This window comes from Bos mutus, chromosome 24 (genome assembly GCF_027580195.1).
Source record: "Bos mutus isolate GX-2022 chromosome 24, NWIPB_WYAK_1.1, whole genome shotgun sequence".
In the NCBI taxonomy this organism is placed as follows: domain Eukaryota; kingdom Metazoa; phylum Chordata; class Mammalia; order Artiodactyla; family Bovidae; genus Bos; species Bos mutus.
Window position 1 is genome coordinate 61,943,436 of NC_091640.1, and position 25,434 is coordinate 61,968,869.

A 25,434-nucleotide genomic window follows, 5' to 3' on the forward strand; every position below is an offset into this window, starting at 1 on the left:
TATCATGCTCTACTCTGGTTTTGAATTTTTCTTTTTATAAATTCATATGTTTCCAAATTATCTTTCCAATGTGTGGCAGGCCACTTGCCCTTTGTTGAAAAGAAAGAAGGAAGAAAAAGAAAAGCACCAAGTAAACTGAAAAAGTACTGTTTTATTGATCATCTGTTTCATCAGAGCAAACATTTTCAGCTGGTAAGCGTCCCCATATCACTTAAACTCAAATAAATGTGGAGGTCTAGCTGAGTAGATTTGAATAATAGATGTGATTTTTGAAACAGCAGATATATTATGTCAAAGTTAGGTGAAGATAGAATATTGATATATCCTTTTATCTTATGTTGAACATTTTGTCCAAATGGGAGCTTCCATGGGGAAATAGAGTAGGTTTACATGTGTTTGTGGAAAGAGAGGGAGAAGGACAGACATGCTCTTTCAGAGATTATTTTCTTAGAGATGACTATGAGGTTGGAAAGGAAAACGAATCCAAGGGAACCTGTTACACCAGCATTCAAGCTCCGGGAACAGCTCTCTGAATGTCCCCGAGTGTGGCCGCTGCCCAAGGACGTCTAAGGGGAAGAGACTCGGCCACAGAAGAGGATGCTGTTGGTCTTGATGTGCTTGATGAGGAACAGGAAAGGGCGATCGCAGCGGAAGCTCTCAGAATTTCTTCCTGCTCTTTCAATAATTTCTACACCAGTAGCAGCCGCGGCCTCCGTGCCCTCCTCGGTCACCTCCACAAAGGACTTGTGGAAGACCTTTGACACCACCAGATCGCGTCCCCCGGTCATGCCCGAGAAGTCGGCCACCCCATCACGGAAGGCGTCCACCATCCCCAGGGCTTGCAGTGTGGGCACGAGGTCGTAGCTCTCTTCCACTTTAAACCGAGGCAGGTATAAGTCCACTTCTCTCTTCCTCATATTCTGTGGGCTCGTCCATGCTATTAACTTCTCAGCAGTGAGCTGGTCTTCAAGCTGTAACAGTGGAAAAGGAACAACTGTCAGGATTCTCAGCGGTCATGGAGCCCACCTAACCTAGGATTGAATTGTCTGGAAAACGATTGTCTTCACAGTAAACATGAATACAGGAGGTTCAGTTATATTATACATATAAACTCACTATACTATATACATATATTTATATACAGCATGTTATCTCATTGTATAAGCTGAATATTTTGTAATAGTTATATGATAAACTGAGCCTTCTGTATATATATGTGTATATATATCCATACATAACAGCAGAACGGTTAAATAAATTTATTTTGTAAAAGATGAACTATATATCTTCACTTCTTAAGTTGCCAGATCACTACATGTTTCATTTTCAAATAGTCTTGTCTTGTTAATGTCTTTTTGTGCATAGTTTTTGCATGATATAATTATAGTGTACAACCCATTATTATTCCTTTTACTTGCTTGACCTATTTGAAAATGTTTTCTGTATAGATATGTTTCTCTGATCAAGTTTAAATTGTTGCATAATACCACCATTAAGTAGAGATTCAGTGTATGTGTTTACTTAATTAACATTTTTAGGCATCATGTGTTAGTCCCTAAGCTACCGCATATATATTTTACGTGTGGCAAGTTCACTGCAAATTCAGCATCATTGGCTATTACAGTAATTGCAGATGGCCATTTATAGAATGACTTTTACATGCCGGATATTGTTATTGGTTTCTTTACAAATTATCTTGAACCAATATAACAATGCTAAAAGGAAGATTCACTTTTTTTAAAATTCCCAGCAATGAGGCTCCAAAGAACTCTGAGAGAATGCGTCTGAATAGAAAGTGAGCATCAAGATAGGTTGGTTTGTCTGCTCTCTACGAAGCACGTGATTCAGTCTGCAGAATGGAGCTCAGCAGTGTTTTACTTTGTTTGATGTTGTTCATGAGTGAAAGAGTCACCTACATTTGACTCTTAGTCTCCCCTGTCTTCAAATGAATAGACTGGAGTAGGTGAAGTTTTGACGGTTGCAAAATATTAACATGTGAGCCAAGCATATTACTTTTTGAAGTGGCATTCTAGTTTTCTCAGAGTATTACTGGGGCCTGTGAAGTTAAGATTTTCTACATATTCTTCCATATCACACTATAAGGTCTATTTTTTTGGAAAGTGACAGGATGCCAAGTTCTCCTTCATGATTTTCCATTAGACTCAACAGAGAAGAAATGACACACTCCAGTATTTTGCTCTCCTGGCACATCACCAGCATTCTGTGAGCACTGCTTCTGTGAGCAGCCCGCACAGGCGCTGTGTCGCCAGCAATGTAAGCAGCAGCATGAAGCGCCACAGGCACCAGGTTTTACCTCCTGCAGACCGTCTACTTCATCGGGCAGCAGCACCATCATGCTTAGCTCGGAGCCTTTGTACGGGATTTCCAGGATCTTGGCTTGCACGTCCTCCAGTGACATGAAATTGAAACTATTGGTTTGTTTCATCATCTGCACAGGTTTGCTTGCATCCTGCAATAAATTCATGTGGCCAAAAATGCTAAATGGGCATTAGTCCAAAAGAAAAAAAAAGATAATCTTATTGAGATACCAAACTCATCTTCCTTCTAAGAGATGGTCTGGGAAATCTGTGAATTAGAGACAAGAGTTTCTTCACCTATACCAACTAAATAAAGGCAAAAAAAGACAGCCTCGATAGATCCTACTTCTACTCGCAGTTATAAAGGAAATGATCAAATATGTATTTAACTTTCACATTGTACAGAGAGCTATGTTACATTATTATATATTAATTACAGACAATACCTTGTTCAGCCAAAACTTTTCCTCCACAGTATTTTCTTCCTTAAATTTCTGGTTCCACTGCCCTTTGAAATAGACGGCGTTCACCAGAACCAGAACAGTAGAGCTGTCGAGAGAGTCTTTGGGAAACAGATCCTTGATTCTTTCTGCAAAGACAGAAAATCAAAAGTCTGTCATGAAAGGCACAAGTGGTTTGTCTGGAAGATGTTTAGAAAGTTGCAACTGATGATTAAATATTCACACAAGCCAGCCTGTGAGGGACTCCATGCCCAGTGGTTCACCAGGTGAGCCTTTGCTCACGGCCCCAGCCTGATGCAGTCACTCTCGTGTTCAGTCTGTGTGTGGGGGGGCATCAGTCATCTCACAAGAAGCCCCGATGGCCTGATTCTAGATACAGTTTCCACGAATCATATTTCTGCATCCTTCCCTCACTGCCCACCCCGCGTCCTCTTCTGTTTCCTCCAGCCTGTGTTCATTCTCCTGTTCTTCCTTCCTTTCTCTCTCTCTGTCTTTTGAAATTTGAGCTCAATATTCTGAAGAAGTAGCCAGAATACTCTTCTGGACAATCAACATGCACCCAGTAATCTAAAGTACGTGGCAGACACCATTCCCTGAGGGGTCTTCATCTTCATTCTCCACGTTGAGTTGCTGTAGGTTGGTCCTCTGTTTTGGACGGGGAGACTTTGCCCAGCCACCTGCCCTGGGAGGGGAGGACATCTATGACAATCCTGTGGGAGGGGGACATGGGCCAGACACCTCCTAATGCAGGTGGTCATTTCTGCAGAAAGGGTGGTTTGGGGGAGAGAAGGTTGTTTCCCAATTAGCAAAGGCACCCTTTCTAATATCTTCTCTTAGGGAATCATAATCCAGAAGTTAAGCCTCTAATTAAAAGAAACACTTACGAATTAACCTGAAGTCTGAGCAGAGACTTGGGATCCACAAGACACTGTCTTCCAGACCCAGCTGTGCCTGCAGGGGCTGGCCCTGGGAGCCCCACCTGCCCGTTTCTCTCCACATGACGTGGACCGTCCACCCCCTGCAGGGCCTCCCCACCCTCTGCAGTCTCGTCTCACCCCGCTCCTGACAGCCCGGTCAGGGTCCAGCACCGTGTTCACACACAGCGGGGACTCAGCCGGAATTTGTAATGAGTGACTCTCTCATAACCTACCATTGGTTTGGCTCTCCACCCAGGAATTAATCATCTTTCGACTTTCCTCTGCAGCATTTTTAAAATCAGCAGATTCCACACTGGCTAGATAAAATTTCTGAACATTATCCATGTATTCCTATGACATGAGCAGGAAGGAAGCAGGAATGAAAAGTAATTTATCAGTAACTATGTAGGTATTCCCAAATTAAATGTGTTAAATCCTGATCAAGCAGAGTTCACAAGCCAATCCCTAGCCCCCTCACTGGTGTGCTATCAGCCTCTGGACACTCCAGCGGGTGCAGTTGTGGTCGGGGAGCCTGGCGCCCCTGGGAGTAATGCCCCCGTGTGGGTCCCCAGGCTCCTCTGCACCCCCCGCCCCCATTAGGAGATGTGGCCCGAGGACCAGGGATGCAGACCAAAGGCGTGACAGACCAGGAAACTCACCTGGAGAAACCGAAACTCCTTTTCTCCGTAGAGCCTGTTGGCGACACTCAGCTCATAGGCATCAGTGGATTTCTTTAATTCTGTCAGAAGCTTTTGAAAGTGATGATGAACATTTCCTGGCTTTTCAACCTTCAAATGTCAAAAAGTGAGCTCATTGGAGTCTCTGTCAATGTAAACAGTACACCCCCAGGGGTCTGTGGATCCCTGTCTAGAGGGAGGTATCCCCAGGGATGATGGTTGTGGTTATTTCCCCTAATTGGCGCGTGTTACTGGAATTAGCTTTCCTAATCTTTACATTAAATCTTCCAGGCAACTCTCTCTTCCTGCTCTAACACACTCCAACCTTTTCTCTGTTGAACTAGAGATGCATCAGCATTCCATTATTGCAGTGTCTCTCAGTCGTCTCCAACGGTTAGGGTAAAGGTCTCAGCTAAACATAAGCTCCTGGAGGCCTGGAGCCATAGAGAATTTCTAAGTCACCAGCTGTGTGAGAACATGAACTCTGTATGTCGTCCTATGCTGTGATTCGATGCCCTGTTATATCCTTTGGGGGATTACCTTGGAAGACCTGTTGACTGTGATCTGTGGCTCTTCACTGTGATGGCCACACTTCCCAGTGTGGGAACAGTGGGTGCCAGATAGCCTGGGAACAGCTGTACCTCGGCATCTCTAAGTCTTCAGTGCCATTCGCATGAAGACAGGAGAGCTCAGAGAGCTTAGAAACTTCTCCAAGGAGATACAGATAACTTTTTCAACGTAAGCTTGTCTCAGTTCAGAATCTCTCACTTTCTGGCTAAGAGTTTTAGACTATTTAGATAAAACGTAGCTCTCATTCATTTTCCAAAATACTCCATAATACACTTGATCATATGCTTATTGCTCTTAATCTAAGAGCTAATTAAAACCACGCAATTATAGGAACATATTGTGATTAATATACTCATTTTTATTCTATATAATAATATATAACCTTTATGAGAGTTTCCAGAGTTTACCAGAGTTTACCAGCGTTTACCAGAGTTTCCTGGCCCTGCTGTCCTATTTGCATGTATTTGGGTGCGATGCAGCAACCCTTTTATTGCCCCTGGCTAATTGGGATGGAGTCACTGTGGCTGAGAGCCATCGTATTTTTGCCATGTTCCTCATTCCTGAACAGCAGATCACTATTTGAAGCTCCTTCAGGTTTCAGAGTCCCTGATGTTAAGCATATGCTTCTCTCCTTTCAGAAAAACAAAGATATGAAGTAAATAAGTGATGGGAAGGGAAGTGAAGTTGCTCAGTCATGTCTGACTCTTTGTGATCCCACGGACTGTAGCCTACCAGGCTCCTCCGTCCATGGGATTTTCCCGGCAAGAGTACCGGAGTGGGTTTCCATTTCCTTCTCCAGGGCATCTTCCTGACCCAGGGATCGAACCCAGGTCTCCCTCATTGCAGGCAGATGCTGTGCCGTCTGAGCTACCAGGGAAGTAAATAAGCATGTAATGTGAAATGAGAGGGCTTTCCAGGTGGTGCCAGTGGTAAAGGACCTGTATGCTGATGCAGGAGACATGAGAGATGCTGGTTCAGTCCCTGGGGTGGGAAGATCCCCTGGAGGCGGGTACGGCAACCCACTGCAGTATTTTTGCCTGGAGAACCCCACGGACAGAGGAACCTGGAGGGTTACAGTTCATGGGGTCACAAAGAGTAGGACATAGCCGAAATGATTTCCCACGCGCACACACGTGAACTGAGAAACCACTCTCTCCAGTTTGCCTAGCATGACCTCTAAAAATGGACTTTTCCCAGTCTATCTGAAATCCCCAGTTTAAGCTACGACCCTCTTGGACATATGACCTCCTCTACATCCAATGCTCTCTGACTCACGGGATTTCTTGTCGCTGTTCCTCTTGGCTTCTCTGTGATTTCATTGAAGTGAAGGACCTGGAGAAGACAGGGAGTGGGACAAGGAGTCTGTAACGATCTATACACATCAGAGTAAGTAAAAAAGAAAGAACGGAAGGACAAAAGAATACCCACAAACAAAACTATATACCAAATAACCGCCCCTCACGAGACAAACTCAAGAGGAAACAAAAAGCACACAGAAATGTTGAGTGAAAGCTTCATCCTTAAAAAACACAGTCTGTGTGTGGAAAACACAAAGCTGCTTGAGCGCTGTGCACTTTAAAGAACCGTGTCTCGTTTCTCATTCATCGTTGAGGAAACATGTAAAGAGGTCTCCCGTGGACTTTAGTCAGGGCCTCACTTCCAGTGAAGTCTTCCATTAAGGCCTCACCTCTGGTTGTTGGGCAACTGGAGGGCTTCATCCCAGCCCCCAGAGGAAGTCCAGGCACAGGAAGCAGGTGGGGAGCCCTGCGGGAGAGTGCGTGCCCCTCTCTGTGCCCACCCAGTCGTGGGGCTGCTTGAGCTTCCCGTGGGACCCGGGGACAGCAGACCTGTGGTCATCTGCACAGCAGCCAGCAGACAACCCGTGCAAACCTGTGCCGGAAAGGCAGCTGCCACCCACCTTCTGCATTTCTGATGCGGTGTTTTCTCGGGCCCCTAAGTAAGTCATGGCTAAGGCTGACGAGATACTGAAAGGCGACAGGAAGATGTTTTCCTTCTCTGATTTTCTGATCTGGTGGAACAGATCAATTGCAAGGTGGATGATTGCTTCACTGAGGGAACTCATGGTGGCCGGATGTGGTCTGGAAGTCCTGGAAGAGCATCAGATGCATTTTATCATCACTCTAGGGAAGGAAGGTAGTCTGTAATGAGAATTTCTAAAAGAAATGCCTTATGTGTGGGTTGTGGATTTCTGGCGACGAAGATTTTTCCTTTGTATACATTTAGTAATTAGAAGGCTTGAAATTAGGAATACCGGAGTGGGTTGCTATGCCTTCCTCCAGGGGATCTTCCCCACCCAGGGACTGAACCCACATCTCTTACAGCTCCTGGACTGGTAGATTTGTTCTTTACCACTAGTGCCACCTGGGAAGCCGTATTTATAGAAAATGTTTCTTAAATATAATAGAAACTTGATGTTATACATTTCATAATTGAGAGATGTACCTGTATCCATCTCATAATTAGATGACTATTGAAATTAGTATTTAAAGAACATTTTTCTAAAAAGTAATAGCGTATCTTTACTGTTTCTTCCTTACTGACTATACAAGAGTGGGTAAAAAGTGCTTTATAACAGAGGTAAAAAGCAAGAGAGTTCCAGAAAAACATCTATTTCTGCTTAATTGACTATGCCAAAGCCTTTGACTGTGTGGATCACAGTAAACTGTGGAAAATTCAGAAAGAGATGGTAATACCAGACCACCTGACCTGCCTCTTGAGAAATTTGTATGCAGGTCAGGAAGCAACAGTTGGAACTGGACATGGAACAACAGACTGGTTCCAAATAGGAAAAGGAGTACATCAAGGCTGTATATCGTCACCTGGCTTATTTAACTTCTATGCAGAGTACATCATGAGAAACGCTGGACTGGAAGAAACACAAGCTGGAATCAAGATTGCCAGGAGAAATATCAATAACTGCAGATATGAAGATGACATCACCCTTAGGGCAGAAAGTGAAGAGGAACTAAAAAGCCTCTTGATGAAAGTGAAAGTGGAGAGTGAAAAAGTTGGCTTAAAGCTCAACATTCAGAAAACGAAGATCATGGCATCTGGTACCATCACTTCATGGGAAATAGATGGAGAAACAGTGGAAACAGTGTCAGACTTTATTTTTCTGGGCTCCAAAATCACTGCAGATGGTGACTGCAGCCATGAAATTAAAAGACGCTTACTCCTTGGAAGGAAAGTTATGACCAACCTAGATAGCATATTCAAAAGCAGAGACATTAATTTGCAAACATAGGTCCGTCTAGTCAAGGCTATGGTTTTTCCTGTGGTCATGTATGGATATGAGAGTTGGACTGTGAAGAAAGCTGAGTGGCGAAGAATTGATGCTTTTGAACTGTGGTGTTGGAGAAGACTCTTGAGAGTCCCTTGGACTGCAAGGAGATCCAACCAGTCCATTCTGAAGGAGATCGGCCCTGGGATTTCTTTGGAAGGAATGATGCTAATGATGAAACTCCAGTACTTTGGCCACCTCATGTGAAGAATTGACTCATTGGAAAAGACACTGATGCTGGGAGGGATTAGGGGCAGGAGGAAAAGGGGACAACAGAGGAGATGGCTGGATGGCATCACTGACTCGAAAGAGGTGAGTCTGAGTGAACTCTGGGAGTTGGTGACGGACAGGGAGGCTTGGCTTGCTATGATTCATGCGGTCGCAAGGAGTTGGACAGGACTGAGTGACTAAACTGAACTGAACTGAACAGAGGTTGTGTTGTTGTTGTTCAGTTGCTAAGTCATGTCCAACTCTTTGCACTCCATGGACAAGCTCTTCTGTCCTCCACTACCTCCCAGAGTTTGTCCAAATTCCTATTCATTGAGTCCGTGATGCTGTATAACCATCCCATCCATGCTGCCCCCTTTTCTTTTTCCTTTCAATTTTTCCCAGCCTCCAGGTCTTTCCCAGTGAATTTATAACAGATTCAAAGGCAAAACTGATGTGGTAACATCCAGCCATCTCCCATCAGGTACCTCCGTGCCTTACTTGAAGGATCTGTGGATGCTGGACAGCCTACCCCTGATACACGTGCTCCCGAGGGAACGTGGGTTTTCTTTTAGAAATAAGTAAATTACCTGTGGACTAAATCAGGAGAAAAAGTTCTTCTGTGGCAGAATATGTAAAATACCATCATACCAAATGAAATATTTAACACACGCACGATAAAACATCACATTCATTATTATTTTCAGAAAGGACTCCTGAGTTAGCGCAGAGCTGCTGGAAGCACTTACCTGTGTTCCTGGAGGAAGCAGAGGTGGGCAGGCAGCCTGCAAGCCTGTGTGCCGGGCGCGCTCAGCCCTGAATATATATACCTCTACCTGCCGCCGCCCGTGCCTCAAGGCAGCTGGTATTTCAAGATCAACTTCTGATTTCTTCACCAGTTACCTTCAACTTCATGAGGAAGAAGTCTTTATGAGTCAAGACAAGATTATTGACCAACTCCTGTAAGTCCTTTCCTTCTGCAGAAGAGATTGTGCCCTACCATCCGTGCTCATGGGAAAGGCATGTACGTGCCTTTCCGACACCTATGACAGTACACTTATGTGACAGCTTCTTCACGTGCCCTGAGGAACTAGGCCCAGCCAGAAATAACCCTTAAAAATCTTTCTTCTCTTGTTAATACATGTTGACTAGTGTTTAAGACCATTTCTAACACAAACAATTGAAACGCTGACAGTTTTTAAGTTCTGAAAAGGTTGTTTCTTTAAAAATATTTTGTATACCTGGGAAAATAGCTCAATGTCTCAGCTGAAGAGAGACTGGCAAACTGTGTCAGCTGTAGGTGGAGACCAGGGGTGATTTGCCTCCCCTCGAGGCTGGACCCTGGCGCGGTCCTCCCGGTGACCCCATTGTCCTCGTGGTTAATCCCAGCTGTGCCCTGGTTGCTAAGGTCAGAGGGCAGCTCATTTTCCAGCAGACTCACTTGCTCTCAGTGAGAAGAACAATGGATACAAACAGGACCCATTTTAAGGGCAGTTTTCTAATGCTTTTTACGAAGATTTCTCAGAAAAGTAAATAGCTTGAGCTCCAGAACTACAACATTTCTCCATCATCCTGAACTGCAGCACACCCACTTCTGATTCATGACTAGAACAACAGAGTTAAATGTCTGTAAGAAAAAAAGAGGAAAAAATGTGTTCTTTGAATGGCATGGCTGAGTCTCACCACTGGAGTCTCATCTCTTCAAGCATCTGGTGTTCCTGTAATACAATAATATCAAACACTGCTGTTTTAATACAAAACACTGGGGTTTTGTATTCACCCATTTTCCTCATTAGTACCATGTTTAGGTTGGTGAGTTGGCTTTCCCCATTTCACAGATAACAGAAATGAGCCACAGAGTGACTGAGCAGAAGCCCAGGTGGTGAATTGCCCAGGTGAGCTCTCCAGGCAGGTAGCTGGTTCCAGGAGGCTGCGTGGGTATTCACTCCCCACAGGGAGGTGTAGACAGACTCGGGGCCTTTACTGACAAATCTCCTTGTGTTTAGATGAAAAGAAGCTGCGTCTTCTGCCCTCTCAGTAGAGATCACGTTCTCCCACAAAATATAAAGGTGTGGGAATGGGTCCCTAATTTCTCCTCCAAGGACGCCACAGTCATTAGGGAGGAAGGCAGGGTTTCAGATACTCTTTTAGGGTTGTGTAAAATTTAGCAGTTTCAGTGTGGACGTATGTTTTAATTTCTTAGGCATATACTTAAGAATGAAATCTGTGGGTCAACGGTAAGTTTACACTTGATCGATTGATTGGCTGAATTTCACTCTCTGATTGATTTAGAAGAACTACCAGACTGCCTTCCCCAGCAGCTGCACCACTTTACTTCCAGCAGGTTAGGAGAAAGCACGTGTGTGTGGGCTCCAATCCTCTCCTCACCCCGGCACTCAGTACTGTGCCTGATCCAAGTCTGCAGTCCCAGCACAGCACCCACTCACAGGAAGCCTCACCCACCACAGAGTCCCAGAAGCACAGGGATGGAGACACGAGCTGGAGGAAGGGGAGACCTGTGTGCCTAAACCGGAAAGATGATTCCTGAGCTCAGCCCTGCTGCTCTTAGGGCTCCTCCTGGTTATGTGTCCTGACCCCCGAATGACACTGGAGGTCAAAGACCCCAGAGCTGAGACTGGGTGGGCTGAGCGAGGATGGAGTCTGCTGGAGTCTGATGGGCAGAGCTGAGTCTAAAGAAGAAGGAAATAAGCAGGAGAAAAGATCCAGGATGGAAAACAACAAACATGAGGAATAAGAGCTCCCAGTCAAGGCTGCATCACGGGCGCTGTCAGAGAGCAGGGAAGCCCCCAGGCCAGAGCAGGGTGAACGTCTTTGGGTTCAAAGAGAAAGGGCTCTGAGCCCAGAGACAGAAGTAAGGAGCCCCGGCTGGGCCTGGAGGAAGCCCAGGGGACAGAGCAGGAGTCGAGGACTCAAGGGAACCACTGACTGAGCTGATTCCTCCTGTGAGTAAGTTACCGAGGTTGGTGGTACAGAGGCTGGCTTTGAGGAAGAGCAACTAACTGATGAAGATCAAGATTTTGTTCTGGAGGAGGAAATGGCAACCCACTCCAGTATTCTTGCCTGGGAAATCCCAGCGACAGAGGAGTCTGTCGGGCAACAGTCAGTCCATGGGGTGGCAAAGAGTGGGACACGACTGAGCATGTATGCAAAGCAAAGGATTTTGCTTAAATTTAGAGGGAACTTTGGTTAGTTCAAATAAGAATCCATATCACATCCTTCTCTCCCTCCTTTTCAAAAGTCCTCCTGGCATGTATTAGACAAGGTGAAGACACCACGATGTCACACAGTGTCACAGGACACTCAGCACTTCTCAGACGATTCTGCAAGTCAGTACTTGCCACCCGCCTTTGGGTATTTTCTAAATATACCAACATCATTGGCATCATGAATCCCGGAATCCAATAAAACTGAAGAGGAAATGACATGTCCAGGAACCATCCCACATATTTCTAATACCTGTGTAGGTTGCTTCAAAATAGCTCCTCTGTTCTCCTCCTGTTTTCTTCCTTCCTTGTGAAGGGCGTGAAGGTTCACCAGCTTTGCTGAGGTGCACATCCTAGGGGGCATTTTATCTCTTCCTTCTTATTATGCACGTGGTCATACCCATCTGCAGGTAAACTGGTTACTTGAGAAAACCCTTCAAGCTTTCAATAACAGGATATCTGCCAATTACTGTTTTATTTATTTATTTTTTAAAATTTTGTTTTATTTAACTTTACAATATTGTATTGGTTTTTCCATAAATCAAAATGAATCTGCCACAGGTATACATGTGTTCCCCATCCTGAACCCTCCTCCCTCCCCATACCATCCCTCTGGGCCGTCCCAGTGCACCAGCCCCAAGCATCCAGTATCGTGCATCGAACCTGGACTGGTGACTCGTTTCATATATGATCAATTACTGTTTTAATATTCCCATACAGATACAGATCCATACAATGTAAATAGCATCTGAACAGGATGAATCAGATTTACCTTAATGTCCCTTAGTTGGGGAATGGTCTTGTCTGTAGGTGTGTCATGGCAGACTGAGACAGTTCATTCTCACCACCCGTCTCCCCATTCCCATGCCTCCAGTTCCACTCGGGACAGTCATCCTACTCTGTGCTTAGCACCATCCAACCCTCTCTCACATCTCCTGTCTCTAGAACCATTTCTACAGCCCTTCCTTTCAGCAGTTTTTGATTGACATTTAACATTCCAATTGATTTCGTGTGTGTTTGCTAAGTCACTTCAGTCGTTTCCCACTCTTTGTGACCCTCTGGGCTGTAGCCCACCAGGCTCCTCTGTCCATGGAGAGTCTCCAGGCAAGAATACTGGAGTGGGTTGCCATGCCCTCCTCCAGGGGATCTTCCCAATCCAGGGATTGAACCTGGGTCTCTTATGTCTCCCGTGTTGGCAACCTGGTTCTTTACCACCAGTGCCAACTGGGAAGCCCCTTGAATTGATTAAAATTATATATTAAGGAAGGACTGAGTAAGTCCTTAGTCAAAATTTTATTCTATAACTTCTTATCATATCAGAAAGATCGCACTGCCTCCAGGATTCGCTTTTATGGGTCTCTTAATTTTTTGGTAGAATGCAGGAAGAGAGAGACTGTTCTTTGTGCATGAACTAGGAATCACTGACTCTTGGTCTCTTACATTTGAAAGAAGGCTTCTTGATTCCATGTGAATGTAGGGGTGATCACATAATGTGTTTGATTATCTATTTTTATAATTTCTTAATGATTCACTCTCCATTCATTGAGTTCTTAATTATGTTCTATGACTTAGTACTGAGCTTAGTGAAGGGTCTCTACCACAGTGCTAGAAGCAGGGACTTAATGACAAGGGAGGTTTGCCAAAGCTCCTTTACATTTGGTGGCCACTGACTTCCTAAGCCTCATCCTCTGAGACAAACTCTGAGACCATGATAGCACCATCCTTCCCCACCCCATGACTTCTGCAACCAGCCTCTGTGTTCCTGGACGTGACTCTGGCTTTAGCACATATCTCAGCAGGACTGCCAGGGACAGCTGTCATCAGCACCTTCAGTTTCTCAGTGATCCAAGCAAGAAAACGTCAACTCCATAGACCCCAGTAAATGTCTATCATTGCTCAAGGAACGCCTGGCTCTAACTCGTTCCAGGGATTTCCTCCCTGCATCTGATGACCACCTGACAATGAATCCTAATTCCCTATACTTCAAGTAGAAGATGTGCTCCTGAAATTCAGGGCATTGCATTGAATGTTGATGTACAATGTTGTTTTGATGGGGCTCATGTCCTTCTTTGAATGTATTTTTGATTGCTGAAATGGTTGATTTTTTGCTCTAGTAAACTACCGTAACTTAACAGTTTAGGCACGGGAGCGTGAGAGGGCACTTCTCTGCTCTCCAGGCACTGTGTTAGGTTCCTAGGACCTCTGTCGTGAGCGGCCCACACTGAGGTTTCAAACCACCGTATTCATTGTCTCCCACTTCTGGAGGCTTGAGGTCTAAAATCAGTGTGTTCTCAGGACCACACTTCCTCGCGAGGCTCTCGGGGAGAAATCTCTTTACCTTTTCTACCCCCTGGTGGTTCCTCGAGTTTCCGGGCCTGTGCCTCTGTCTCGACATGACCGCCTTCCCTGTGTCTCTTCTCTTCATATAAGGGTGCAGTCATTGGATGAGGACCCAGCTTGAGTCAGTACGATCTTATGTTAACTAGCTATGTCTATGATCTATTTACACATAAGGTCACACTCTGTGATTAGAAATAAATTGGGGGGGGGTGGGGGGCAGAGGAAGTTCTCTTCAGTGCGGTACCACCAGCGATCCTATCAGCCAAACTAAACACTCGTAAGAGTTTGGAGAGACGCCATGGCAGTATTTCTCCATGACCACGAGACATTTATCTGTTTCCATGCGATCCTGAGCAAGCCTGCGCAGCGCGGACACTGAGAGCTCAGGACACGAGGCCCTGGAGCAGCGGGGCCGGCGGCGGCGTTGGAGCGGACGCGGCGCCGGGGGGCGGCGCGCAGGAGGCGGTCAGGGCCTCGCAGGGCCGGCCTGCGGGTGTGGGCGGCTCTGTCGTGGCTCCGGCGGTGCTTCTCCTCCCCAGAACCCAGAAGGGTGAGGAGAGATGCGCTCTGGCTTGTTCCTGGTTTCAGGGCCACTAAGCGTGGCAGCAGTTCAGAGCCCCAGGAGGTGAAGTCCTCGTTTCAAGGGTGGAGATGGGAGGGCAGCGCGGGAAACTGGCTGCCCCGGCAGGGGCTTTTCCTGAGGCCTTCCTGGAGGCTTAGCTCCAAAGCCGAGGTGTATTTAATGGTGGAGCCCTGCTGACCCAGCTCCCTTGTTTAGATGCTGTGCGTGTTTGGTGAGAGAGAGAGGCAGAGAGAGAGAACGTGTAGGGAGGCAGGGAGAGGAAAAGAGGGGGAGAGAGAGAGAGGTGGAAGGGAGGGCGGTGCAGAGGGAGGCAGAGAGACTGAGCCCCTGCGGCGGACCGGGGTCCTGGAACCGTCACAGCTGAGGTTCCAGCCCCTGCGTGAGGCTGGAAGGCTGCCCCAGCGCACACCTTGGAGCAAGCTTCCAGGTGCCTATGGAGGCATTATTACTGTACGAAGCTGCAACATCTCAAGGGCCTGTGTTCTGTCTCCAGACTTAGCTACCTGAGAATCTCCTGCGTTCACAGGGGCAGGTTTCCCAACCTGCCCACATGTCACAAAAGAACAGTGAGCTTGTCGCCTCCCTCAGATCTTCCTGATGAGAAACGCCTGGGAGCAACCAAGACAAAACTGCTTTACTGATGGATCAAGACTGCACAGGCCCACTCACAGGGCTTCTGCTTCCCTGGCTCATAGAGATTCCTGTAAGCTGTGAAGGGTGCAGCATCTGAAGGGCAGTAGTTCATTCAGCTCAGAACAACTTGTTCTGAAGATAAGATAAGGCAAGGTGATGGAAGGAGTAATGACAACTTTTCACTAACAACATAACTTCTCAAATCTTTCACTGTTTTCAGATTGGGATCTTTTGGAGACCCAACCAGAGGAGCGTCTGGAAATCTACTCAAACTAAATGTGATATTTCTACCTATGAGTTTACACTGGACACATTTTTATGTTATTCCTGATACTTATTCAAACACAAGGAAATACCAAAACTCTGGAGTGTTTAATGGTTATATAGTTTTAAGATACGTTGGGTTAAACCCATGAATGGAACTTATAAAATTTCTTGCCAATACAGTGTGTAGTATTCAATTAATATACAACCTTTGTGTTATTAATCCGATCAAAATTTCTTCTCTTATGAAGGTTATTCCTCATTTATTTCATCTCTGGAAATGTTTAGTGATTCAACCTGCCAATAGCAAAGCTCAAGACTCTACGTTAGCCACACAACCAATGAGTGTTTAGCGGTATCCATCTTCATCTTAAGTGAAATAGCACAGGGAAATTATGCTCTGATCCATCTCATTCAATAAAATACTAGCTTTCATATTTAATAATTGGCTATCACTTTTTGTATTTTTTACTATCATTTCCTATGATCGCATTGTTCTAAGTGTTTCAAAAGTCTCTTGTATTGAGATGTAACTACATTTGTTGTCGATTAGTCGCTCGGGTTTGTCTGACTCTTTGCGACCCCATGGACTGACTGTAGCCCACCAGGCTTCTCTGTCCATGGGATTCTCCCGGCAAGAACACTGGAGAGGGGAGCCATTCCCTTCTCCAGGGGACCTTTCCAACCCAGGAATCAAATCCATGTCTCCTGAATTGTCAGGAGGGTTCTTTACCACTGAGCCACCGGGGATGCCCAGCTACATTTATCCATAGTGTAAAATTGTCATCTGAGGGGATTATATAACACACACTCATTCTTTTCAGTCTCTTGTTTGCACAGCACAGCGTGTAGGAGTTTAATCCATGTTGTCAGTAGTTTTTTCCTTTTTATCTCTAAGTACTATTCTTGGGTTTGTACTTTCCTCCACCTGTTTTGTTCACCTGTTAGACATTTGAGGTTTTGCCAGCTTTCTGGCCATTACGAATAAGGCTTCAGTGAACATTTGTGTCTTAGTCCTTTTGTGGTGGATGTATTCATATCTCTTGGGTAAAATCAGGATGTGGAATTACTGGTCTGGTAATAGTCTGGTCAACTTTTAACCCTGTAAGAAAGTAGTGATATGTGCCACTTTGTGTACTTGAGAAAGACTTTCTCTAGAAGTGCATTGCTCAGCCAAGGAGATATGTGGTTTTCTGGAGACATCACCCAGATGGCAGCATAGGAGACCCCAGCTTCCCCTCTCCCTTAGAGATCAACAGTGTGACAGCTGTTCTTGAACAACACACCTCCCGAAAAAGAAATGACAATACTGTGATGAGAGAGTGTGAATGATGTATGAATGATGAATGGTGTATAAAGAGCTGTACGTATTTAATGTATGAACGTCAGGAGTTTTGAGGTGAGTATATATCTGTGAAACCATCATGCCAATCTGTGTAATAAACATATCACCTCCAAATGATTCCTCTTGCCCTGAGAGAGCAGTGTTAGTGCAAGCTGTGCTGGTGGTCACTTTGTAGAAAATGAGTGTATCAGATTTGTATGTAGAAAATGAGTGTACCGCATGTTCACCTTCAACTTACTCCAGTGCTATGGGCCAATAATATTTTAATAAAGATTGAAAAAATAAAATTGCAAGACTGTTTTCCTGAGTGGTTTCAGCTTTTGTATCCCTACCAGTGGTGTGGGAGAGTTCCGGTTGATCCACGTTTTCTCCACACAGGGTTTGACCAGTCTTTTAATTTTAGCTTTGTGCAATCCCATGGGCACAAGTTGGTGTCCTGTGGTGTCTGGTGTTGTGTTGTTTAGTCACTACCTCATGTCCAGCTCTTTTTTGAACCCAGGTCTCCTGCTTGGCAGTCAGATTCCTTATCACTGCACCACCAGGGAAGCCTGTCCTGTGGTGTATATGCAGTATATTCTTTATTAAGCATCTATTATCTTTATGTTTAAAGTCACACATTGATTTTTATTACTTTGTGTTCAAAAATAACTTTCTTCATGTATGAATGATGTATAAAGAGCTGTATGTATTTAATGTATGAACGTCATGAGTTTTGAGGTGAGTATATATCTGTGAAACCGTCATGCCAATCTTTGTAATAAACATATCAGCTCCAAATGATTCTTCTTGCCCTGAGAAAAGTTATGTTTTGGAATATAAAATTTGTCAGTTCTTTGCTTTATGGGTTGGTGGAATTCAGGGTCATATGTCAGCCCTTCTTCTCACTGGATGGTCTCCCAATCTTATCCCATCTCTGCCTTCAGCTACAATCACCATATTTCTCTCAGTAGCTCTAACATATGTATCATCTCTCTTACCTACTTAGAGACTCAGTTCACATCCCAAGTCTGAGTTCTAGATGCTTATATCTAGGCTCTTACATGGGTTACAGAGCCTTCCATGTTCTGACAGCAGTCTGCCTTTTTAACCTCATCATGCTGCACTATTTTGATTTCTATGTAGGATAATATCTTTCTATATGATCTTTTCCACGTGTGGGGGGTCACTTACACTTTGTTGAAAAAAAAAGGATGAGCAACAAATGACATGAACAAGCCATGGTTTTATTGATAATGCATTTCAGAAAATTAAAAAATTTAGACGTGTAAGGGTCCCACATACCACCTGAACTCAAGTAAATATGAATGTTTAGGTTTGAAAAGTAAAAATAACTTTTGAAATAGGAGCTATGATATTTCAAACTTAGTAGAAGATAGAGTATGGAAATAACTTTTTAAAATATAGTGAACACTTTGTCCAAGGAGGCGTTTTCATGCGGAATAGAGTAGGTTACATGTGTTTGTAGAGAGAGAGAGACAGACAATATTTTATCCAATACATTGTGAGTGGTGACTATAAGTTTGGAAAGGAAAATAAATCCAAGGGAACCTGTTGCACCAGCATTCAAGCTCTGGGAACATCTCTCTGAATGTCCCCGAGTGTGGCCGCTGGCCAAGGACGTCTAAGGGGAAGAGACTCGGCCACAGAAGAGGATGCTGTTGGTCTTGATGTGCTTGATGAGGAACAGGAAAGGGTGATCGCAGCGGAAACTCTCACGAATCGGCAATGATGTGAGGACAGCATCACCCACACCGGTAGCAGCCGCGGCCTCCGTGCCCTCCTCGGTCACCTCCACAAAGGACTTGTGGAAGACCTTTGATACCGCCAGATCACGGCTCCCGGTCATGCCCGAGAAGTTGGCAACCCTGTCATTGAAGGCATCCACCATCCCCAGGGCTTGCAGTGTGGGCACGAGGTCGTAGCTCTCTTCCACTTTAAACCGAGGCAGGTATAAGTCCACTTCTCTCTTCCCCATATTCTGTGGGCTCGTCCACGCTATTAACTTCTCAGCAGTGAGCTGGTCTTCAAGCTGTAACAGTGGAAAAGGAACAACTGTCAGGATTCTCATGGTCATGGAGCCCACCTAACCTTGGATTGAAATGTCTGGGAAACCTTTATTTTAACAGTAAACATGAATACAGGAGATTCAGTTTATTACATTTTCTCTGAGGAGGAAACAATAACAGTCCTGAATATATATCATATGATCAAATAAATGTTTTTATACATTTATAACTTTGCTCTTTCTATGTATGTATGTACACACTATATACACGTATACAGAAATGTCTATACACATGTGTAGAAATGTATATAAACATGCACACAGAAAGATGTTTGTGTTATATAACCCCATATCCAGGCTCCTCTGTCCATGGGAAATGAAACAACATGTGTTTCATGGGGAAGGTCAGGTCTGACTCCCGTGTCTCCCATGGTCTGCATCCTCCAGGCTTTACCTCTGTCCATGGATTTCCCAGGCAGAAAATACTGGAGAGCCTGGGGTGCAGTCATTTCTCTTCCAGGGATCTTCCTGACCCAGGGATTGAACCCATGTCTCCATTGTGGGCTCACACACTGCAGAGAATCGGATTCTTTACCATTGAGCCACTGATGTTTATGATATTGATGTTATTATTATTATTATTTTTTTGTTCTATGCTGCCAGCCAGTACCACCAATCTATGAGCAGCCCACACAAGCACTGAATCACTGGAAATGTGAGCAATGGCATGGAGCACTGTGAATACCAGGTTTTACCTCCTGCAGACCGTCTACTTCATTGGGCAGCAGCACCATCATGCTTAGCTCTTCGCCTTTGTACGGGATTTCCAGGATCTTGGCTTGCACGTCCTCCAGTGACACGAACTTGAAACTATTGGTTTGTTTCATCATCTGCACAGGTTTGCTTGTATCCTGCAGTAAATTCATGTGCAAAAGAATGCCAAGTGAGCAGTAGTCCAGAAAAAAAGATAGTATTATTGAGACACCAAACTCAGCCTCCTAAGAGATGATCTGGGAAATTTGTGTCTTAGAGATAAGAGTTTCTTCAAGGAATCCCAGGTTAATAAAGCTTAAAAAAAGGACAAGAAAATAAGCCTTGACAAATTCTATCTTCTATACGAGTTATATATTAATTACCATGTATTTAAATTTCACAGTGCATGTAGCTACACTTGGTTATACACGTAAATTACAGACAATACCTTGTTCAGCCAAAATTTTTCCTCTGCAGTATGTTCTTCCTTAAATTTCTGGTTCCACTGCCCTTTGAAGTAGACGGCGTTCACCAGCACCAGAACAGTAGAGCTGTCGAGAGAGTCTTTGGGAAATAGGTCCTTGATTTTTCCTGCAAAGACAGAAAATCAAAGGTCTGTCATGAAAGGCACAAGTGGTTTATCTGTCAGATGCGTTGAAAGTTACAAGTGATGATTAAATATTGACACGTCAGCCCGTGAGGGACTCCATGCCCAGTGGTTCACCAGGTGAGGCTTTGCTCACGGCCCCAGCCTGATGGAGTCGCCCTCATGCAGACGCCCCTGCTCCTGACTGGGAAGGTGTTCAGTCTGTGTGTGTGGGGACATCAGTCATTTCACAAGGAATCCTGATGAACTGATTTCTGATATTTAAGATGCCATGATATTTCTATGATACTTAAGATGCCATGCTGTGCTAAGCCTCTTCAGTCTGTGAGCCCACGGACTGCAGCCCACCAGGCTCCTCTGTCCATGGGACTCTCTAGGCAAGAATACTGGAGTGGGATGCCGTGCCCTCCTTCAGGGGCTCTTCCTGACCCAAGAATTCTGGGTCATCAATTCTGACAATACCTTGTTCATCAGAACTGATGAACAGGTCATCAATTCTGAAGAACTGATTTCAGCTGACCTTTACTGGTCAGTTTTCTTCTTCCCTTTCCTCCCTTCCTGTTCCCTCAGTAGCTTTGTCTCTTGTTTCCATTCCCTGTCTTCTTCATTCTGCACATTGAGTTGCTGTAGGTTAAGCCTATGTTTCGGAAGGGAGGTAGGATACGGTTCATGGGATGGAGACGTTGTCCAGCCCCTCCCTGGGTGGGGTGGACACTGTGACAATCCAGTGGGAGGGGGACGTGGGCCAGGACCCTTCTCCTGCAGGTGGTCATTTCTGCAAGAAGGATGGTGTAACGGAGAGCGGCTTGTTTCCCAGTTAAGAAAGCAAAAGTGGACTCTTCATATTTTCTCTTAGGGATTATAACCCGGAAGTTACGCCTTTAATTTAAAAACAACTTATGAATCAACCTGAAGTCTGAGCAGAGACTTGGGATCCACAAGACACTGTCTTCCAGACCCAGCTGTGCCTGCAGGGGGCTGGTCCTGGGAGCACCCTGCCGTTTCTCTCCGCATGACGTGGACCGTCCACCCCCTGCAGGGCCTCCCCACCCTCTGCAGTCTCGTCTCACCCCGCTCCTGACAGCCCGGTCAGGGTCCAGCACCGTGTTCACACACAGCGGGGACTCAGCCGTGGTTTGTAATGAGTGACTCTCTCATAACCTACCATTGGTTTGGCTCTCCACCCAGGAATTAATCATCTTTCGACTTTCCTCTGCAGCATTTTTAAAATCAGCAGATTCCACACTGGCTAGATAAAATTTCTGAACATTATCCATGTATTCCTATGACATGAGCAGGAAGAAAGCAGGAATGAAAAGTAATTTATCAGTAACTATGTAGGTATTCCCAAATTAAATTAAATGTGTTAAATCCTGACCAAGCAGAGGTCACAGGCCAATCCCTAGCCCCCTCACTGGTGTGCTATCACCCTCTGGACTCTCCAGCAGGTGCAGTTGTGGTTCAGAGCCCTGGTGCCCCTGGGAATAATGCCTCCGTGTGGGTCCCCAGGCTCCTCTGCACCCTCCCCACCGCCATCCATTAGGAGATGTGGCCCGAGGACCCGGGATGCAGACCAAAGGTGTGACAGACCAGGAAACTCACCTGGAGAAACCGAAACTCCTTTTCTCCGTAGAGCCTGTTGGCGACACTCAGCTCATAGGCATCAGTGGATTTCTTTAATTCTGTCAGAAGCTTTTGAAAGTGTTGATGAACATTTCCTGGCTTTTCAACCTTCAAATGTCAAAAAGTGAGCTCATTGGAGTCTCTGTCAATGTAAACTCTACACCCCCAGGGGTCTGTGGATCCCTGTCTAGAGGGCGGTATCCCCAGGGATGATGGTTGTGGTTATTTCCCCTAATTGGTGTGTTTTACAGGTATAGCCTTCCTAATCCTTACAGCCGGTCTCCTAGGCAATTCTTTCTCCTGCTCAGACACATCACTCTTTTCTCCTTTGAACTACCACGCAGCGCCGTTCCTCCAGGCACTGTCTTAGCCGTCTGCAATGCTTAGGGTCACCTTCTCAGCTAAAGTTAGGCTTCTTGAGGGCCAGACCATAGTGCGTCTCTGACAGTCATCAGCTGTGTGAGAAAGTGAAATCTGTGTATCGTCCTAGGTTATGACGTGAAGCCCTGTTATACTCCTGGTGGGATTGTCTTCTAAGACCTGTTGACTCTGCCCTACGGCTCTTCGTTCTGATGGCCGCACTTCTCAGTGTGGGAGCAGTGTGTGTCTGGGACTCTGCCGGCAGCTGTACACCAGCATCTCTAAGTCTGGCTGGATTCACATGATGACAAGAGAGTGCAGAGGGCTAAGTAGCTTCTCCAAGGAGACAGAGCCAGGTTTTCAACCCAGGCTTGTCTCAATCCAGAACCTTAACCTTGCTACCTGAGAGTTCTGGACGAGCCTATAAACAATAGCTCTCAGTTAATCACTTTCCATAATATATTTTGATGCCTACCTATTGGTCTTCATAATATGAACTACCATCATGATTTAACATTATCCAATAATAATATTAATATTATGAGTTAATACTATGCAATGTTAGAAACATGTTATAAATAGTATAGTTATTATTTTGCTATAATAACCATAATAAAATACATAATATACATCAGAGTTTTCATTTTCCTGGCACTGCTATTCTGTTTCACATGGATTTGCATGTATTGCAGCAGACATTTTATCATCCCCAGTTAACTGGGATGAAGTCACTGTGGCTCAGAGCAGTTGTATTGTCCACATTTGTCATTCCTGAACAACAGAGCGCAATCTGAAGCCCCTTTGGGTTTCCGAGCCCTTCCCGTGAAGCACATGCTACTCTCCTCTCAGGATAACAAAGACGTGAAGCACATATATGTAACGTGAAATGAGCAACAACTCTGTCCGCTGGGTTTCACTTAAGATGTCCCTAAAAGTGGACTTTCCCCACTTGGTCTGAAATTCCCAGTTTAAACTATGACCCTCTTGGATATGTGATCCTCTAAATCCGGTGCCCTGTGACTCACGTGCTCTTTTGCGGCTCCTCCTCTTGTGTTCTCTGAGATTTTATTGAAGTGAAGGACCTGGAGGAGACAGACAGTGGGGCAAAGAAGTGTCACCTGGTATATCTGTGTGCATCACAGTCGACCAAAAAGAAAGAAAAAAGTCAGGAAGAAGAAAGGAAAGAAAATGCAAACCAAGTACCAAACCAAACAAAAAACCCCCAAAGCATAGGGAACAAAGAAAAGAAGAAAGAATATTCAGTGCAAACACTTGCTTCTTAAAAAACACAGTCTGTGTGTGGGAAACACAAAGCTGCTTGAGCGCTGTCCACTTTAAAGAACTGTGTCTCGTTTTTCATTCATCGTTGAGGAAACATGTAAAGATATCTCCCGTGGACTTAAGTCAGGGCCTCACTTCTACTGAGGTCTTCCATTAAAGCCTCACCTCTGGTTGTTGGGCAGTTGTAGGGGTTCATCCCAGCCCCAGAGGAAGTCCAGGCACAGGAGGCAGGTGGGGAGCCCTGCCCCCATAACTCTGTGCCCACCCAGTCGTGGGGCTGCTTGAGCTTCCCGTGGGACCCGGGGACAGCAGACCTGTGGTCATCTGCACAGCAGCCAGCAGACACCCCATGCAAACCTGTGCGGGAAAGGCAGCTGCCACCTACCTTCTGCATTTCTGATGCGGTGTTTTCTCGGGCCCCTAAGTAAGTCATGGCTAAGGCTGACGAGATACTGAAAGGCGACAGGAAGATGTTTTCCTTCTCTGATTTTCTGATCTGGTGGAACAGATCAATTGCAAGGTGGATGATTGCTTCACTGAGGGAACTCATGGTGGCCGGATGTGGTCTGGAAGTCCTGGAAGAGCATCAGATGCATTTTATCATCACTCTAGGGAAGGAAGGTAGTCTGTAATGAGAATTTCTAAAAGAAATGCCTTATGTGTGGGTTGTGGATTTCTGGCAACGAAGATTTTTCCTTTCCATACATTTCGTAATTAGAAGACTTGAAATTAGGAATACCGGAGTGGGTTGCTATGCCTTCCTCCAGGGGATCTTCCCCACCCAGGGACTGAACCCACATCTCTTACAGCTCCTGGACTGGTAGATTTGTTCTTTACCACTAGTGCCACCTGGGAAGCCTTATTTATAGAAAACGTTTCTTAAATATAATAGAAACTTGATGTTATACATTTCATAATTGAGAGATGTACCTGTATCCATCTCATAATTAGACGACTATTGAAATTAGTATTTAAAGAACATTTTTCTAAAAAGTAATAGAGTATCTTTACTGTTTCTTCCTTACTGACTGCACAAGAGTGGGTAAAAAGTGCTTTATAACAGAGGTTGTGTTGTTGTTGTTCAGTTGCTAAGTCGTGTCCAACTCTTTGCACTCCATGGACAAGCTCCTCTGTCCTCCACTACCTCCCAGAGTTTGTCCAAATTCATATTCATTGAGTCCGTGATGCTGTATAACCATCCCATCCATGCTGCCCCCTTTTCTTTTTCCTTTCAATTTTTCCCAGCCTCCAGGTCTTTCCCAGTGAATTTATAACAGATTCAAAGGCAAAACTGATGTGGTAACATCCAGCCATCTCCCATCAGGTACCTCCGTGCCTTACTTGAAGGATCTGTGGATGCTGGACAGCCTACCCCTGATACACGTGCTCCCAAAGGAACGTGGGTTTTCTTTTAGAAATAAGTAAATTACCTATGGACTAAATCAGGAGAAAAAGTTCTTCTGTGGCAGAATACGTAAAATACCATCATACCAAATGAAATATTTAACACACGCACGATAAAACATCACATTCATTATTATTTTCAGAAAGGACTCCTGAGTTAGCGCAGAGCTGCTGGAAGCACTTACCTGTGTTCCTGGAGGAAGCAGAGGTGGGCAGGCAGCCTGTAAGCCTGTGTGCCGGGCGTGCTCAGCCCTGAATATATATACCTCTACCAGCCGCCGCCCTTTCCTCAAGGCAGCTGGTATTTCAAGATCAACTTCTGATTTCTTCACCAGTTACCTTCAACTTCATGAGGAAGAAGTCTTTATGAGTCAAGACAAGATTATTGACCAACTCCTGTAAGTCCTTTCCTTCTGCAGAAGAAATTGTGCCCTACCATCCGTGCTCATGGGAAACGCATGTACATGCCTTTCCGGCACCTGTGACAGTACACTTATGTGGCAGCTTCTTCACGTGCCCTGAGGAACTAGGCCCAGCCAGAAATAACCCTTAAAAATCTTT

The 25,434-nt window shown here is 45.1% G+C and overlaps 2 protein-coding genes across 2 annotated transcripts; both read right to left on the reverse strand.

The window, feature by feature from the left end:
• Nucleotides 1–296: 296 nt before the first annotated feature.
• LOC138985421 (serpin B3-like) lies at nt 297–9,278 on the reverse strand. Its single transcript, XM_070361813.1, has 8 exons — nt 9,201–9,278; nt 6,742–7,051; nt 6,219–6,275; nt 4,356–4,484; nt 3,930–4,047; nt 2,765–2,907; nt 2,315–2,470; nt 297–971 (listed from the first exon to the last, which is right to left on the reverse strand). Exons 2-8 carry the CDS (start codon nt 7,024–7,026, stop codon nt 567–569), a joined length of 1,293 nt encoding a protein of 430 aa, XP_070217914.1. The 5' UTR covers nt 7,027–7,051; nt 9,201–9,278; the 3' UTR covers nt 297–566.
• Nucleotides 9,279–18,051: 8,773 nt separating this feature from the next.
• Nucleotides 18,052–25,129, reverse strand: LOC102283923 (serpin B3). The gene is made up of 8 exons (XM_070361488.1): nt 25,059–25,129; nt 23,855–24,044; nt 23,214–23,270; nt 21,808–21,936; nt 21,371–21,488; nt 20,047–20,189; nt 19,601–19,756; nt 18,052–18,869 (listed from the first exon to the last, which is right to left on the reverse strand). Exons 2-8 carry the CDS (start codon nt 24,017–24,019, stop codon nt 18,462–18,464), a joined length of 1,176 nt encoding a protein of 391 aa, XP_070217589.1. The 5' UTR covers nt 24,020–24,044; nt 25,059–25,129; the 3' UTR covers nt 18,052–18,461.
• Between the last annotated feature and the right edge of the window lie 305 nt (nt 25,130–25,434).